The 17,218-nt window shown below is 46.3% G+C and overlaps 1 protein-coding gene across 1 annotated transcript in view; it reads right to left on the minus strand.

Moving 5' to 3' along the window:
• The window catches only part of TNFRSF11A (TNF receptor superfamily member 11a), a 59,250-nt gene extending 46,444 nt beyond the window's left edge, over positions 1 to 12,806 (minus strand). Inside the window, exon 1 of the mRNA XM_074383292.1 lies at positions 12,701 to 12,806. Within this exon, the coding sequence (XP_074239393.1) occupies positions 12,701 to 12,775 (75 nt within the window). The 5' untranslated portion in view covers positions 12,776 to 12,806. The remainder of the gene's footprint in view (positions 1 to 12,700) is intronic.
• Positions 12,807 to 17,218: the final 4,412 nt, after the last annotated feature.

Raw genomic sequence — 17,218 nt, forward strand, 5'->3', positions numbered from 1 at the left:
CTTGGCATGGCCATTACCCCGTAAAGGTTTAAATACTAAGCACTTCATACTATTTTCATTACCACCTTTGTCATGAGATTTAAAAAAATATATATTATCAATTGTGATGAAATACACATAAAAATTTGCCATCTGAACCATTTTGCCACAAGGTCTTTTTTTGGAATATATAGTATGCAAAGAAAAAAAAATCTAACTTAGGTCAGATTTGATTAAAAAAAAAAAAAAAAAAAAAAAAAAAAAACCTTTCTAAAATGCAATTTAAAAAAAAAATTGGAAAAAAAAATCAAATCCCTTCAATAAAATATGGGGTTTAAAACAAACAAACAAAAAAAACCTTAAAAATATAGGGTAACTGTGATTAGAAGTCCTGACATATTCTGTTTTGATTTAGCAAACTTTCAATAACTGACTTTATAAAGCATCTTGAAAGTTGCTTGTTACTGGGCCATCAGCATTCCCACCCTCCCAGCCTTGATTCGCAATGCACTTCTTGAAGGAAGAAAGCGCACAGCACTGCCTCAGACAGGCGCACATCAAAGGTCTGTTGAATTTCACTCCGCCCTCTGCCTTACTCCCCTCACAATGCATTTATTATCTCTGCTCCTTGAAAATAAAACATAGGGCCCAAGGGAAAACGAAGAAACAACCTTGCATTTCAAAACCTTAATTGCAAGTTTGTCTTCCAGAGAGATAAAGAGTGAAGATGTCTGCAGCTTCGGGCCACCTGGAATCCAAGTGCAAAGCAGGTTTGTTTCCTAAACACAGTCATCAGGATGGCTTTGACTTGTCTTTCTGTTGTGATGCAGATGCACTCCTGTTTCCTGTGAATGTCCCTTTATTCTCCCACTGTGAAAGCCTTTTTAAATTGTCATTCTTGTGGTTTTTTTTTTTTTTTTTAATTTGTATTCATTTCAGATAAGAACTGCTTTCTCTTCTGGAGGAGGGGTCAACAAGCCCAGTGCTCACTTCTGAGAATGCACTGGTCCCCTGGAGGCCATGCCCTTCTAGGCTCTGCCGCCATGCTGGGGGCGCACCTACTGCTAAGGCCAGGAGTAGGGAACGTGACTGAAGGAGGAAGTATTCTCCTTGCCTGCCGCCCTCCCTCCCTTCACTGCCCAGCCCTCAGGTGAAATCCAGTGCTTCTCCAGTGTGCACAGAATCACCTGAAAATCTTATGAAAACGCAGGTTCAGATTCACTGGGTCTGGAATGGAGCCTGAGACTCTGCATTCCTAACAAGCTCCCAGGCCGTGTCAGTGCTGGTCTCTGGGGAGCAAGGCTAGAGATTTCATTAAAAACCAAGAGCCAGGACTTTCCCATATTCCCGAACACTGCATAGTTATCTCTAACTATACAATAGACACTGAGAACCACCTCTCCCATCCCTGGACACCTTTTATCTATTTATGAATGGGAGCAGAGGAAGAACTGGCCCGAGTGAAATACCTACTATGTGCCAGGCACTGTGCTTGGAGACCTGACTTCTCTTCCCTTCCTGCACCCTCCCAAGAGAGATTAATCAACTTGCTGAGATGGCTGGTGATAAGGAGATTGGAACAGCGCTAGACATGTAGCAAATATTCAAATACTTGGTAAGTTAATGAATAATTTTCCCAAAAGACCACTGTAACCTCATAACTTCCCTTTACAGAAGACTGTAACAGTTTCCTACTAGCTCTGAATCAAATTCGCACTCCCAAGCATGCACTTGGAAAGACTCCACTAATTTGGGACAAAATCCCAGATACCCTGGGGGAAGGGGATTGCAAAATCAAGATTAGCAATCTCTTTCTGGGCTGGAACTCTCTTTTCTAATAAGGACTGAACATAGGACTGCCTAACAGAAAACACAGCTGCTTCAGCCTCTTTGTGCCTGTCACTCATGCCAGGGAACCGAGAGCCTCCTACAAGGCTTCTTCTGCGAGATCTCACCCTTTGGGTTCAGAGGAGCGGGCACCCACCACTTTGAGTCCCCTTACCCATGAGGACTGCCCCACACAGTTAAGATGACTGGTTATGCATTCCGTTACTTTGGTTACTTGCAATTTTACATAGAAATCGGACCCCAGGCCAGTCGTGGTGACTCACGCCTGTAATCCCAGAACTTTGGAAGGCTAAGGCAAGTGGATCACCACCTGAGGTGAGGAGTTCAAGACCCACCTTGCCAATGTGGTTAAAACAAAACAAAACAACAATAACAACTCTGTCTCTACTAAAAATACAAAAAAATTAGCTGAATGTGGTGGTTGGAACCTGAAATCCCAGCTACTCAGGAAGCTGAGGCAGGAGAACTGCTTGAACCCAGGAAGTGAGGCTGCAGTGAGCTGAGATTGCACCACTGTACTCCAGCCTGGGTGACCCCCCTCCCCCCCCACAAAAAAGGAAAGAAATCGGACCCCAGTAGCCTAGTCACAGGGGTGGCTAGGTCCATCCCCAACTGGACCCAACTGGAGCAGAGAAATTTGAGCCCATTAGAAAGGGGCAATTTTTCACTTTTAAACCTTGTGACCCATAGAAATTAATAAGTTAATGTTTAAGACAGAGATTCCAGTTATGTTTTCACTGAAGTTAACTGCCCCCTTGATCTCACAGTCCACCGTCATAGGTGTGGGGTCTGTTGCTAGATTTCTGGCCACTGTGCATTAGTAACATTATGTGATCATTCTCCCCCAAACCCAGCAAGTGTCTCCTGATCTCACTCCAAGTAAAAGCTTGAGACTGACCGTAACCCAGAGGCCATGTGTGTTCTGACCCTCTTTCTTACTTGAGCTTTTTTCTCACTACTTAGAAAGTGGCTTTTAGGCCGGGTGCGGTGGCTCAAGCCTGTAATCCCAGCACTTTGGGAGGCCGAGGCGGGTGGATCACGAGGTCGAGAGTTCGAGACCATCCTGGTCGACATGGTGAAACTCCGTCTCTACGAAAAATACAAAAAAATTAGCTGGGCATGGTGGCACGTGCCTGTAATCCCAGCTACTCAGGAGGCTGAGGCAGGAGAATTGCCTGAACCCAGGAGGCGGAGGTTGCGGTGAGCCGAGATCGCGCCATTGCACTCCAGCCTGGGCAACAAGAGCAAAACTCCGTCTCAAAAAAAAAAAAAAAAAAAAAAAAGAAAGTGGCTTTTAAGGGATCAAAAAAATATTAGTAATAGAAAATGATTTTGATTTGTTCCATGGTAGAGACACGTCAAAAGAGGAGCCCAGGTCTGCCTCGTCAACGAAGCGTCCCCAGATTAGCTGTAATTATAGTAAGACTAAGACATAAAGGATCTTTAAAAATATAACTACCTACCTCCAAAAGCTCATGAAGGCAAAGGTTTAACCTATCACTGTCTGCTGCCCTGGGGCTTCGAGACCATCCTTCTCCCTCCTCCCATCCTACAGGGAGCCTGGCAGGTGGTAGGAGTGGGATGAACACGCATGGAGAGATGCGACCCTCTGAACCGGGGCAACCAGGGCTACAGCACAGTGGCACAGTACAGTCTACCTCTGGGGTGCAGGCGTATCGCAGAGCCAGTGCTGCCTTGGCTTCGGGAAGTGGTGATGATTCAAGACATACACTTCTTTTCCTCCTGAGTCAGGGATCAACTGCCACGTGGACCCTGTGCCAAGGGTGCCCAGCGTGCCCGTCTTTTATCTGAATCAGCCTTAAAGACACACCATTGTCATTTCTGCTTAAGAATAATTCTAGAGGTCGGGCGTGGTGGTTCACGCTGTAATCCCAGCACTTAGGGAGGTCAAGGTGGACATATCATCTGAGGTCAGGAGTTTGAGACCAGCCTGGCCAACATGTCAAAACCCTATCTCTACTAAAAATACAAAAATTAGCCGAGTGTGGTGACAGGCACCTGTAATCCCAGCTATTCAAGAGGCTGAGGCAGGGAGAAGTGCTTGAACATGGGAGGTGGAGGTTGCAGTGAGCAGAGACGACACCATTGCATTCCAGCCTGGGTGACAGAGTGAGATTTCTCAAAAAAAAAAAAAGTTTTATATATATATATATATATATATATATATATATATATACATATGTATACATATATATACATGTATATACATATATATGTGTATATATATATATATATGTGTACATATATATATAGAATAGTTCTAGAAAGCCCTCAATGAATGCATTCTTTTTTTTTTTTTTTTTTGAGACGGAGTTTCACTTTTGTTACCCAGGCTGGAGTGCAATGGCGCAATCTCGGCTCACCGCAACCTCCACCTCCTGGGTTCAGGCAATTCTCCTGCCTCAGCCTCCTGAGTAGCTGGGATTACAGGCACGAGCCACCATGCCCAGCTAATTTTTTTTTTTTTTTTTTTTTTTGTATTTTTAGTAGAGACGGGGTTTCACCATGTTGACCAGGATGGTCTCGATCTCTCGACCTCGTGATCCACCCGCCTCAGCCTCCCAAAGTGCTGGGATTACAGGCTTGAGCCACCGCGCCCGGCCATGAATGCATTCTTGAGCAGACAAGACAGACTCCCACAAATGCAGACTGGGAACACATTTGCAAGTGTCTCCCCAAATACCAAAAAGCTTTCTGTCCCATTATTCTGGGAGATCTCTTTCTCCATTCCCTACCCATCATAGAGTTGCCTGTAAAAGCAATTTACCTGAAAGGTTAAGACCACAGTCACTGGAGTGGCCACCTGGTCGGAGCTCCAGCTCTGCCACTCACTAGCTGTGCAAACTCAGGCAAGTTAATCAGTTTCCCTGTGTCTCAGTTCTCTCAACTTACTAGCAAGGTGGAGTGAGCCTCAGACATGACCCATATAAAGCACATGCCTGGCACACAGGAGAGGTTCGACAAATGGCCAGTACTTTGAATACAGTAATCATATATCGTGAGAGCTATTGTCAGAGCCGAGTGCAAACCTTTTCATGGAATCCCGCGGTCTCTAGCAGCTGTTCTGAAACTTGAGCCTGTGTCAGAATCACCTGAGAGGTTGTTAAGCCAGACTGCTGGCCCAGCCTGCGTTTCTGATTCAGTAGGAGTTGGTGGGGGGGGCCTAAGAATGTGCATTTCTAACTAACGAGTTCCCAGGTGAGACTGATGCAGGGCCGGACACTACAGTTGGAGACGTCTGGCTTCAGTGCAGAGTCCCAGTTCTGGAGGTTTGTTCGCAAGCGCTTTGTGACCCAGACCCCCAGGACTCTCCTGGCTGGCCTTATCCTTCCCTGGTCCCTCTCTCCAGCCCTGGGCCCCATACAGTGGGGTGGGCCATGATTTTTGCATGCTTGTCACCACCTTGCCCTTCTCCCTCCAGCTCTTTTTTCCTCTCAAAATCACACCCATCCTTCCAGGACCAGATCAAACACCTCCCGCTTGATTATCCACTCAGAAGTCACCCTTTCCACACCTACGTCCTGGGGGATCTCCCGTGTTTATCTTGTGGGGCTTCAACGGAATGAGAACGGGACATCTGACCTTCCCCATCAGATCTCAGGCTCTCTGAGGTCAGAGGCAGCAACATCCTAAGTCTGATGTTCCCAAAATACCTGGTATGTTTTTGTTTGGTTTGGGTTTGTTGGGTTTTTTTTGCTAGTAAATACAAAATAAGTATCTAATTGAATTAAAAAGAAAAAAAAAAAGCTTACAAAGAGGTTAAAGGAACTAGAATGAATAACCCTGGGGAAGGGGAAGCTGTGGGCTAACAATCTTCAACAATAGAAATATTAAAATAAAGAAGACATTGACCAACTGGTCTTTATCCCATTCAAGAACAAATTTGAGGAAATGGGGTCAAATTGTGACATGTTAGACTCAGGGCTGTTAGAGGGAAGTTCCTGACATTAGGAGTTATTCAACAAGGAAATGAGTTAGCAAGGGCGGAAATGAATAATCTCTACTAAACTTTAAAAATGGAATAGATTCTCAATTACCATGAAAGTGTTAGATGTGATCCTGCTTGTATATCTGACTATGAAGTTGGGAGAAGATAGGGGCTTTTAAAAGTCTCTTTTACTGGCTATGAGTTTAAGAGCTGTTTGTGCTACTAAGTGATACACTATTCAGTTAGGCGCTCACTATATTAGATAGGTAATACATATTTTTTAAGAGTCCATACTTTAGGGAAGTGGTTCATTTCCCATCTGTGGGATGTGATGCAAACCCCAAACCAGCCAACGCAGTGGTGCTAGCAGGATTTCTGGCAATGCTACACAGCCTTTCCCCATGTGCCCAGTACAGCCGTCACATTCACCAAGAGCTAAACAGAGTTCTTCTTCCTCATTTTTAATGGAAAGTCTTCAAATTTCTGAGAGCTTGAGGAAGTGGTTCTTGTACTCTCAATACTCTGAACAGGAAATGTAATAAGTTATTATTACTATGATGAACTAAAAGGGTGGTTTTTGCAGTCAGGTCTTCCTGAGACTTGGAAATCTGGCAGCTCTGTCACTTTGCTGATGCCAGACGGGGCTCCGTGTCACCTGCTGGGTTAGGATTTTTTTGGGGTGTGGGGAAGTCTAAGAGGCGCTGGACACAGAGGAAAGGAAACACTCATCTTAATCAAGGGCAAAGTGCCAGGAAAATGTGTATCATGCAAACAGACAGTTTTTGCACAGCTACTGGTCCAACATAAACACTGCTTCTTTTGGGGTCAGGTGACATATTTGAGGCCAGTGTGGGAAGACCACAGGCCAGGTCACACCTGCCTCTGCTCTGATGCGACTCTCTGGGGACCACTGGCTGTTTATCTCTCTCCAGCGTGAGTTAGAGCTCTGTCTCTACCCCAACCTTCTCATTCCAAGACATCTCTAGGTCCGGAAATGGCTCTCTAGATTCCAGAGCTTGCAAATTTCCTGCAGAGCCCAGTGCCATGGGGCTTTTAGCAGGAACTCTGTCTCTGCCTCTCAATAAAATAACCCAAAAAGGCGAGATTCAAGAGCCTAAAATTAATCGTTCTTTTTTGTTTGGGGAAAAAAACAACAACCAACACTTCTTCACTGGAATCTCAACGACATCTCGATTTGCACTAAGGCAGCAATTTCCTTAATAAAGGGAAAAGTGTAATCCAAACGGCTGGCTATTTTGTCCTGACATCTGCCATGTCTTTTTTATTTTATTTTTTTTACCAGTTAAGTGAAGCAGTGGGAAGAGAAACAAAGAAATCTGTTGGACCAGGCACGGTGCTCAGGCCTGGAATCCCAGCACTTTGGGAGACTGAGGCAGGTGGATCACGAGGTCAAGAGATGGAGACCAGACTGGCCAACATGGTGAAACACTGTCTCTACTAAAAACACAAAAATTAGCTGGATGTGGTGGCGCATGCCTGTAGTCCCAGCTACTCAGGAGGCTAAGGCAGGAGAATCGCTTGAACGTGGGACACGGAGGCTGCAGTGAGCCAAGATCACACCACTGTACTCCAGCCTGATGATAGAACGAGACACCCTTTCAACAACAAAAAAAGAAAAGAAAAAGGAAGAAAGAAAGAAATCTGTTAACTGGTTGTGATCAAATTAGTTGTAAACACCACTGCACTCAGACCAGCCTGCCATGTCTTTTTTTTTTTTTTTTTTCATAACCATCCACATCCATCCTTTGCCCCTGCTCCTTCGGCCCCTGTGCAGCCCCGCTGGCTCTGCAATTGCCCCTGTATTCACCTTCTCCTTCTCTTGCCATTGCCCTGACCTGATTCAGGCCCTTTCCTGAACCAAGACAGTGGGCTCCTTCCTGGTCCCCCTGGCCCACCCCCAGACATGTTTCCCATAACACACAAAACTGATCATGGCCCTCCTCAGCACACAGTTAAGCAAGATTAAATCTGAACTATTTTCTTGTACCTATAGCCTTGGAGTGCTGGCTTTTCCCTTTCTCTCTCCCCACACCCCGTCCTTCCTTCAGGTCCTGCCAACACTCCACCCTGAGTGAGTCCTGCTGTTCTCCCAACAAAGCACTGGTCGTTCAGGAACCTCCTGAGCGCACTCGCTCACGCTGTCTGCCGCGCTTTAGACACACGCAACCACACAGGGAGGACTGGAAGTCCTCCCGACACTTGCAGCTGAAGGCACCCCTTGACCTGTGTGCCCACCACAAATGGAAAACCCTCCCCAGAACACCGGAACATGCTGTCTGGTCATTGTCTGCACACGTCTGGATTGCAAATCTCCTGAAGACAGGAGCTGTGGCCCTTGCTCTCTGCTCCCTCAGCCCGTTGCAGGGTGTGCTACAGGTTTTAGGCATTCCATGTGTTGCAGTCACTGAATGCATTGAGCACAGATTCGGTTTATTTACTCATTATTGAATGCTCTGCCCTGCATGCAGTGACCCAAAGCACTCAAAGGCTGAAAGTCCATGGTGGCTCATGAAACAAATACGCATAGAAAGTTATCATCACAAGGCCCTGAGGCATGTACCTCCCGCTGCTGACTGGGGCTGCTCTGGGCTTCTTGGTGTGAGAGCACACTGCAACGGGAACGCGGTGCAGTGAGAACAGCAGCGCTGGCCAGCCATCTGACAAGGAGCTACTGGTGACCCAGGCAGACAGGCAGCCTGCCCGGGGAGTGCTGCCAGCTCGGTCTCGCTGGCAGGAAACGGAGCGTCTCTCAGAATCAGGACAAAAGACATGGGGCTGTGCGTAATCTTGCTCGACGCCCACTCAGTTTTAAACCTCAAAAGTTCACTAAGAACTTCAGAAGGACCAAGGCTACTTTGCTGAAACCCACTGCTCCTTGTTGGTTCTCTCAAGCTCAGTGCTTTGGGGCAGAAAGGGTGAGCTCAACTTAAACTGTGTTGCCCCTGGTGGACACCATAGAAAGCCCACACACTGCAACTAACGGGAAAAACAGAGAGGCCTTCCCACGATCCGGGTAGAGCACGAAAGGGTGCTCGGAGGAAAAACCACCTACCCGTCCTGGGGTGCACTGAGCTGTAGTCAGCAGCTGGTGTGCTCAGAGGCAGGGGTGCTTCCCTGTGAACTAAGGCCAGGACACTGTGAGGAGACAGCAGACAGGCCATGGGCCACCTGGCCAGGGGGTGGATGCCCAAGGGAGTGAACCACCTGGACAGTTGAGGACCATCAGCCAAAAAAACCCTAAAAACCAACAAATGGCCTAGACAACATTCCTAGAGACCACTGGATGCAGCATGTGGGAAAAACACTATTTTTTTTTTCACGCACTTAAAAAATAGGAAAATACATGGGGGAAATTTTATGACACAGCAGATGAAGTCCACCCTACACCTTCTTAAAACAACACTCTTCGCAGAGGAGGCCCTGGTTTGGAACTCCCCTTTCCCTGTTCTCATAAAACACTGATTTACCGACCTTCAAAGGCACATTTTTATTGTTTCAGTTTTCCTGGTGTGAGAAGTTCTGGTAGATAGCTGAAAAAGCAAGCCCCTATTTCCTTATCAACACAGAGAGTATGTTCATATTACAGGTTTGCCATTTTTGGGGGAAGTGGTAGAAAGGAAATAACAGGGGAGGCATTTGAAATATTTATCAGCAGAATGAACTGAAAGCCCACAGATCTGTGTCTGTGCTCTCCAAACAAGGCACTACTGCATCTATCCAAGTCTCCCCTCTTGGATGGGATGGGGGGCAGGAGGAAAGGTAGCGCAGAGCACCCACCCACCTTACGACCCAGGGCTGCACCCTAGGGGGTTTCCTTGGAGGGGTCTCCCCACCAGCCTCTTCAGGTCACTGTGGCCTGTTTCTGATTAGTCGACTTTACCACCTCAGTAAGGGCCATCCAAGAGTTATCTCAAAATGATAAAAGTTCAATGCCCAATTTGTTTGGTGGGGTTTCCCGAATTAGGTGCTTTGTGCTATCTGTAAGGTCATAAAAATATGTTTGGTTTTTTTTTTTTTTTTTTTTTTTTTTTCGTTGTCAAGGTTCCTTTAGGTCTAAACCACTCACACCATCCTCCCAACACAGGGAGCTTTCTTACACCTCTTAGAATCATTTCTTCTCTGACCTCTGGTTTCCCACCCATCCTTCAAAGACCACTTGGGAAACCTCTTCTTCCCGAAGTCCATATGGAGTCCTCCAACGGGCTTCCCTCCCTCCCTCTGCCACCATCTGTACTTTTCTTATCATATGCTGCTTTCTTATCACAGCTTTGCCCGTCTTGCCCTCTCCACTAGACTGTGACCCATGCGCCTTCCCCTTGGTCCTCACTAGCTCAGTGTTTTACACCATCGAGGTCTGTTGCCCTGCATTTGCACGTACCTACTCTGCATCTTATAACCCCAGATAAACATGGCCATGTACAATCCATTACCTTCGGGAAAACAGGGTGCATCTATATTTAGTTACTTGGAACGAACAGCAGGACTAGCAACATAAAAATTCAAAATGTCTTTATCTGTAGGCAAATAGTTTCCTTCTATCTGAAAATGAATTCCCTCACAGACTCAAGAAGGCAGAGGTATAATCATAGATATGTTTTAAAGGGCAAAACTTACAGCCTTTCAGGTAAGTTTAAATCTATTTAATATAATATAAATGGAACTAAATACAATACCTACAGATAAGGCACTTTCTGGAAGTCATTTATGCCAACTATTTTGCAAACCCAACTTCCCTGCCAAACAGATCCTGAAGCCTTGCCCAGTGTTTGATCACTAACATTCTCCATGAGTTGTCAATGCCATTCCTAAATTTTGAGCTAATAGAATAGGCTGGCCAAAGAAGCAGTCATTGAATACAGAGAGTGCTTGGAACCACAGTATTTCTAGGAGATATTCTTTTAAGGCTGCGTCTAGTCCCACCTTTCAGAGAAAACACATTTCTACTAGGAAGGTTGGGCACCAAGTAAAATAAGCAGAAAGGCATCCCACTGTCACTTGATTGTGAAGGAGTTCAGGAAATGCCACCCCAAAGTATGCCACTATGGCATGCTTATTATTTTGAACTGAGGGCAGGGGGCAGTGACCACTGGCAGGGGTCTCTCTGAATTCTGCCCAAATTAAGAGCCTCCAAAAGGAACTCAAATATCTCCAGTCTCCTCCGTGGGAATCTTTTCACCCAGAGAAGTTTCACTCAGATTACAGGGAGGAGACTGGAGGTTGACATCAGCCCAGACTCTCACCTATTCTCCCAAGCGCTGCTCAGAGACCATTTTTATTGCCTGAGAACTTTGTATGTGCCTGACAAGATGTCCTTTATTCACCATCTACTTCCTCCCGAAGCCCTGCCATAACCTGTGTGCCGCACCCTGCAGAAGCCCCTATGGATGCCATAATGAGCTTCAATCCTCTGACCCTTCCTCAGGTTTCTTATTTTGTAGGAGTCTTGTGCCTACGTATGTAATTAAGTACAGTTTTTCTCCTGTTAATCTGCCTTGTGTCAATTGAATTCGTAGCCCAGCCAAGGAATTGAGAAGGTTCCTAGAAGGTTCGCTCCCCTAGAATTGAAACTGACCAATGCAAATAGATAGAATTTTAAACACGCATAATGAAAGGGGCTTAAAGGGAAAAAGAGGGGAAATAGCATTTGTTAAAAGGTCTCCCTGAAAAACAAACTCATTTAATGGCATGTGTTGCTCATATCAGAACCGAATGCCTTTTATGCACGTGTGTATGTATGTCATCTTGCAACAGCGGTAAGAGATCATTTTGCAACTGCGTGGTCAGGCAGGTTTTTCTTAGGTGGCTAGCTGTTTGCTGAAACCCTGGTCCTTTAGTTCAAATAAGGTAGCACCCTGTTCAACCTGTCGAACACTTAATTAAGCAACATCTGAAGTGCTTAAAATGAAAAAAATCCATTAGATCTTTCCGCCTTCGTTTCCCTCAACCATACTGAGAGACCCATACAGTTGGGAATGAATCTTTCTTCGAATCTTTTGCTTCAGCCTTCAACGCATCCCCATTATTTCTGTTAAGGCTTTTCCCCTGTCTTCTCACCCCAAACACGGTTCTCCAAGCGCTCCTCCACACGCCTCTCCGGGTCCCGCGCCTAAGCCAGTGTTAACAGAGGGGAAATCTGACCCTGTGGGAACCAAGAAAACTACCTCTCGCCCTTCCCTCTGAGAGCTTTCAAGTTCGTGTCAACGACTTTAAAAGCGTTTGTCGTGCTGGATGTGCTGCCCGAGGCGGCCCTCCTCCGGGAGGCAGAGTCCGTGGCTGGCTGCATTCGCTCGCTGTGCTAAGAAATCTGTTCCCAGAGGACCGGGAGCCGCTCGGGTCTGCGAGGGGCAAGTCCAGCATCCCCCGAGCGCGCGCGCAGCCTCCAGGCCAAGGGGCACCGGGTGTCCCCGAAGGGGCTTAGGGAGGGCAAAGGCAAGCCCGTAGTTCAGGGACGGAGGGAATCGGGTCTCTTTCTAGAAGGAAGTTTGAGGCGGAGGCCACCTGGGAGAAATTGTATCGGGAACGGTGATCTCCCGCAGGTGCGGCCCCCACGCCACTGCCTCCCGAGGCACCGCCCGGGGCAGGCGCTTAGTAGGTGCTCAAGAAGCCTCTGGAGAAAATGACAGCATCCAAGCCTGCGGCTAAGAGGGCTTTTGGAAGAACCCGCGTCGGGTATTGGGGTCCCGCCAACCTGCTCCTGCGCCCCAGTTTTCCTCCGCTTGCCCTTTCCCGCCCTCCGCCGTCCAACTCTGGAAGCGCCTCCCCAGCGTCCCACGGCCTCCGCTCTCCAAAGCCCCTACTCCTCTCGGAAGGCGGAGGAACCAGGATGCCGCCGACCCCGGCCCTCCCCTGGGCTCCCAAGGAGGCGTCGGGCCGCGGGGCCGGGCGGGCGCCGGCGCTCCTTACCTGCAGTCGGGCGAGCAGCTCGCAGAGCAGCAGCAGCGCGGGTAGCGGGCGGCGCCTCCCGGCACGCGGGGCCATGGCGCGGGGCAGGCTGGCTGGCGCCGCGGCCTCTGCGGCCTCTGTGGCCCGGCGGGCGCGCCTGCAGTTGGCCTGGGTGGTCCCGCCCCCGCGCCCCGCCCCGCACCTGCCCCCGCGCCGCCCTCCTGCGCCCCCCTTCGGCCGGGCCGGGCCGGTCCATGCCCGCCAGGTGGTGCCCGAGCTCCCCGAGTGCGCGGCGGGACGCGGTGCTCCCGGTCCGGGAGGGTCCCCAGGTTCGACGCGCCCAGTGCCTCCTTAGTCCGGTCCCCGCCCTGGCCTGGGTGTTTGGGCGGCAGACGGGTTGGTCCGAGACCCGCCCTGGGTTGCCCTTCGCCGCACTGGCCTCTGCCTTGCCGCACCCCAGACCTGCGGGCCCCACCTCCTGGGAAGGAAAGGGTGCCCGGGCTCCGGCCCCGCGCGCCCACCCTTCCAGGCTTGGCCTTCCGAAGGTGGATGCGCTACACTCAAGAAAGAACGAGAGGAAGATCCTTCCTGGAGGAGATTTCATCAACTACAGTTAACGGATCAACACAATACACCATCCACCAAGCTTCGTCAAATACTCCTCCTGTTTCTTTGCTTCAAAATTTTGGGGCCAGCAACCACTATCTCTTATTCTCCTCCAGATCCTCTGCCTCCGCCCCTTACCCGCCCTGCATCCACCAAACTCCAGAATGGCCCCAGGCTCCCCCATCCTTGAGACGCCTTCCAGCCCCCATCACCACATGGGCCCTTTCAGAAACAGACTGGCCAAATGTCTGGGGCACAGCGTTACCTAAAGAACTGAGGTCCGTTCTTCTGGTGCAGTAAGGCCAAGCAGTCCGCACCAAGGTTTGCAAAGGGAGAAAAGACGGCACTTACCTGCAGAGCGCCAAGCAAGGAGAACGGGGCAGCTCTTGCTTAAACCCTGACCTTCAGTTGGGTTGCAAGTAAGGATTTTTAAGTGCAGGGATAAATTTCCAGAAAGCAGAAGTTACAGGCAAAATTGTAATATACTGAGATTGCACATTCGTTTGGCCTAACAAGGTGGCTATCTTGAAAAGTTGAAAGTGGGGCTGCTTATACGTTATAGATTCAAAGGTTTTCTGACTTGCCATCGGTGAAGGAAGAGAAGTTTTGCTAAAAATTTGAAGTCAGCAAAAAAGAATGTGAGCTCTGGCTCCTGGGTGTGACTTCCTCCTGGCCCTTTGGGAAGAAATTTAGAAGAAAGAATGGTGGTCAGTTCAGTTCTCAGTTCCCCTTGTCTGAGGTCTACATGCCAGTGGATCTGTTTTGGTGGGGGTCTGGGTTTCTGAGAAACAACTCAGGGACATGTATTAAAATGGTATCTTTAGTTTCTGTAGGGAATCTAATTTCCTTGGTTGTTGTTTTAACCTACAGTTACCTTCTTGCTTATCAAGTTGCTTATTTACTTCTTAGGGCTAGCTAGGTGCCTGGAATTTCCCTTGAAGGAATTCAAGATTTTCCTTTATTTCCATGCTTAGGGGTGCTCCACAGGCTTTTAAGAAGGATCCCTGCTCCATCTCAATAGCATCCTATTGTTTTTGTTTGTCATGACTTGCTTAGGATTGCGACTTTCCTCACATTCTAGGACCACGTTGGATCCATACATATAATCCCTCCTTTGCATGGGGTATTAAGTTTTTATGCTGCTGACATACCCAAGACTGGGCAATTTACAAAAGAAAGAGGTTTAATGGACTTACAGTTCCACGTGGCTGGGGGGGGCTTCACAATCATGGTGGAAAGCAAGGAGGAGCAAGTCACATCTTACATGGATAGCAGCAGGCAAAAAGATAGAGCTTGTGCAGGGAAACTCTCGTTTTTAAGATCATCAGGTCTCATGAGACTTATTCACTGTCAGGAGAACAGCAGGGGAAAGACCCATATTCATCATTCAATTACCCCACATGATGTCCCTCCCAGAACACATGGGAATTCAAGATGACTTTTGGGTGGGGACACAGCCAGACTATATCATACATAACTGTTTATATGAAGATACTTGTCTCATGCCAATAGAATATAGTGTTTTTTGAATTCCTGGATTGCCAGAACTATTTACCTGCCCTACTTTTAGCCCAGCACATGGTATATCTTGGTCAAAATTCCATGTGCACTTGAAAAAGCTATGTATTTTGCTATTGTCAGTAAAGTATTTTATGAGCGTCAATTAGGTCAAGTAGGTTGAAATACCCATACTGATTTTCTGTTACTTGTTCTGAGAAAAAGTGTGGAAATTTTAACAACGACTGGATTTGTCTATTTTTCCTTTCATTTCCATCAGTTTTTTTTCATATTCTTGAACCTCTGATTAGAGGTATAAACATTTAGAATTATGTCTTCTTGATGAATTGAGACTTTTATTATTATTATGTGCCTTCCTTGATTTGTGGTAAAATTTCAAATTCTCATGTCTACCTTGATATGAATTATATAGCCATTTCACCTTTCTCATGAATAGCATTTGTATGATATATCTCATTCTGTCTTTTTACTTTTATCTGTATCATTTAAAGTGACAGCATACAATGGGGGCTTCCCCCCCACACACACACACATTTAACCCATTTTGACAATCTCTGCCTTTTGATCAGAGCATTTAGACGGTTCACATTTAATGTGATTATAGATATGATGAAGTTTAAGTCTACCATTGTGCTATTTTTCTATTTTTTCCTCCTGTTTTTCTATTTGTTTCTTTTTTCCCCTCTTTTCCTACTTTGTTTTGCTTGGAGTTTTTTTAGCATTCTATTTTCTCTTCATTGTTAGCTTATTTTAGATGCCTCCTTGTTTTATTATTTTGGGGCAGCTCTGGGTTTACAATGCACATCTGTAATTTATCACAGTCTACTTTCAGATAAAATTCTGCCCCTTTCCCCCTCCCTACCTTTTTGCTGCTATAGTCATACTACTTGGCTGGCTTTTTAACTCCCTACTCTACAGCCTAATTAGTGGACTGCTCAGTTGCTTTTGTGCCTTTTAGAAAGTGATCTGGCAGTACTGATTTTAAAAATTAAAAATCACAAATATCATTTGATGAAGCAATTCTGTATCTGGGAATCAAATGTGTCAATACATAAAGAAAGAGACAAAAGGATGTTTGCTATAGCATTTTTGTAAAACCACAAAAAGAAAAAGTAAGTGAATATCTGTTAATAGACAAATGGAAAATATTATTGCCCATCATAGTTTCAAATATCATATAGCTACTTAAGTATATTATGCAGTTTCGGAAAGCTATTCATGATTATTAAGGATAAGAAGCAAACGACGGAGCAATATTATCCCATGTTTGTAAACAACCACAAACATAATTTTGTCTGTATAGGCAAAGAAAGTTTCTAGAAAGGATAATAGCAACCACTAATAGCATATTCACACTTAAAAGTTCATTTAATCCTCACAACAGGCATGTGAAGAGTACTATTATTACTCCCATTTTACAAATGAGGCTACTGAGGTACAATGAGATTAAAAACTTACCTGGGGTCACTTGTCAATAAGTGACAGAGCTGTGATTCCAGTCCTGGCTCTCTGACTCAGGAGTGGGAGTCTTGCTTCACTAAGCACCAAATGTTTAACATCAGGTGAGTTGCAGAAGGAAAAGGAGAAACTCATACTTTTATTTTTGATGTTTCTAAACTATTTGCATTGAGGAAAATGCACTTTTTCTTTTCTTTTCTTTTCTTTTTCTTTCTTTTTTTTTTTTTTTTTTTTTTTTTTTTTTTTTTTTGAGATAAAGTCTTGCTTTGTGGCCCAGGCTGGAGTGCAGTGACGTGATCCTGGCTCACTGCAACCTCCACCTCCCAGGTTCAAGGAATTTCCTGCCTCAGCCTCCTCAGCAGCTGGGATTACAGGCGCCCGACACCACACCTAGCTAATTTTTTAATTTTTAGTAGACAGGGTTTCACCATCTTGGCCAGGCTGGTCTTGAACTCCTGACCTTATGATCCACCTGCCTCATCCTCCAAAAGTGCTTGCTTTACAGGCGTGAGCCATCACACCTGGCCAGCACTTTTGCATTTTTTAACTGGCAGTTGTGTAAACTTGGTAAATAGATGTTAAAACTCTAAATGAAGTAAGTACAGGAATGATCATAAGCACAGACAAAATAATGCTGGGCTATCTAGCATGTTGTCATCTTCAATGAGGAGACAGGCTTCCCGGGAAAAGCATGGTGTTGCTAGATGAGATTCTGATTTTGCTAAAAGGAACTGACTCGTGGAAGAAGGTACTTTCACAGTGGCACTTCATGAAAAATACCAAGGCTTATTCGTGGCACATTTCCAACATTACCCCCTTCTATTTTCAAAGAAGAGTAGGGGACTTAAAACTTCTGCTTGGAAAGCCCCAGAGGTGAGTGTGCTGATTTTGGAAGCACTTTTGAACAGTAGAATGCCTATGTTAACACATTCAATCTACTAACAATTAAAAAAAATT

Source organism: Saimiri boliviensis, chromosome 13, assembly GCF_048565385.1.
Source record: "Saimiri boliviensis isolate mSaiBol1 chromosome 13, mSaiBol1.pri, whole genome shotgun sequence".
Lineage (NCBI taxonomy): Eukaryota > Metazoa > Chordata > Mammalia > Primates > Cebidae > Saimiri > Saimiri boliviensis.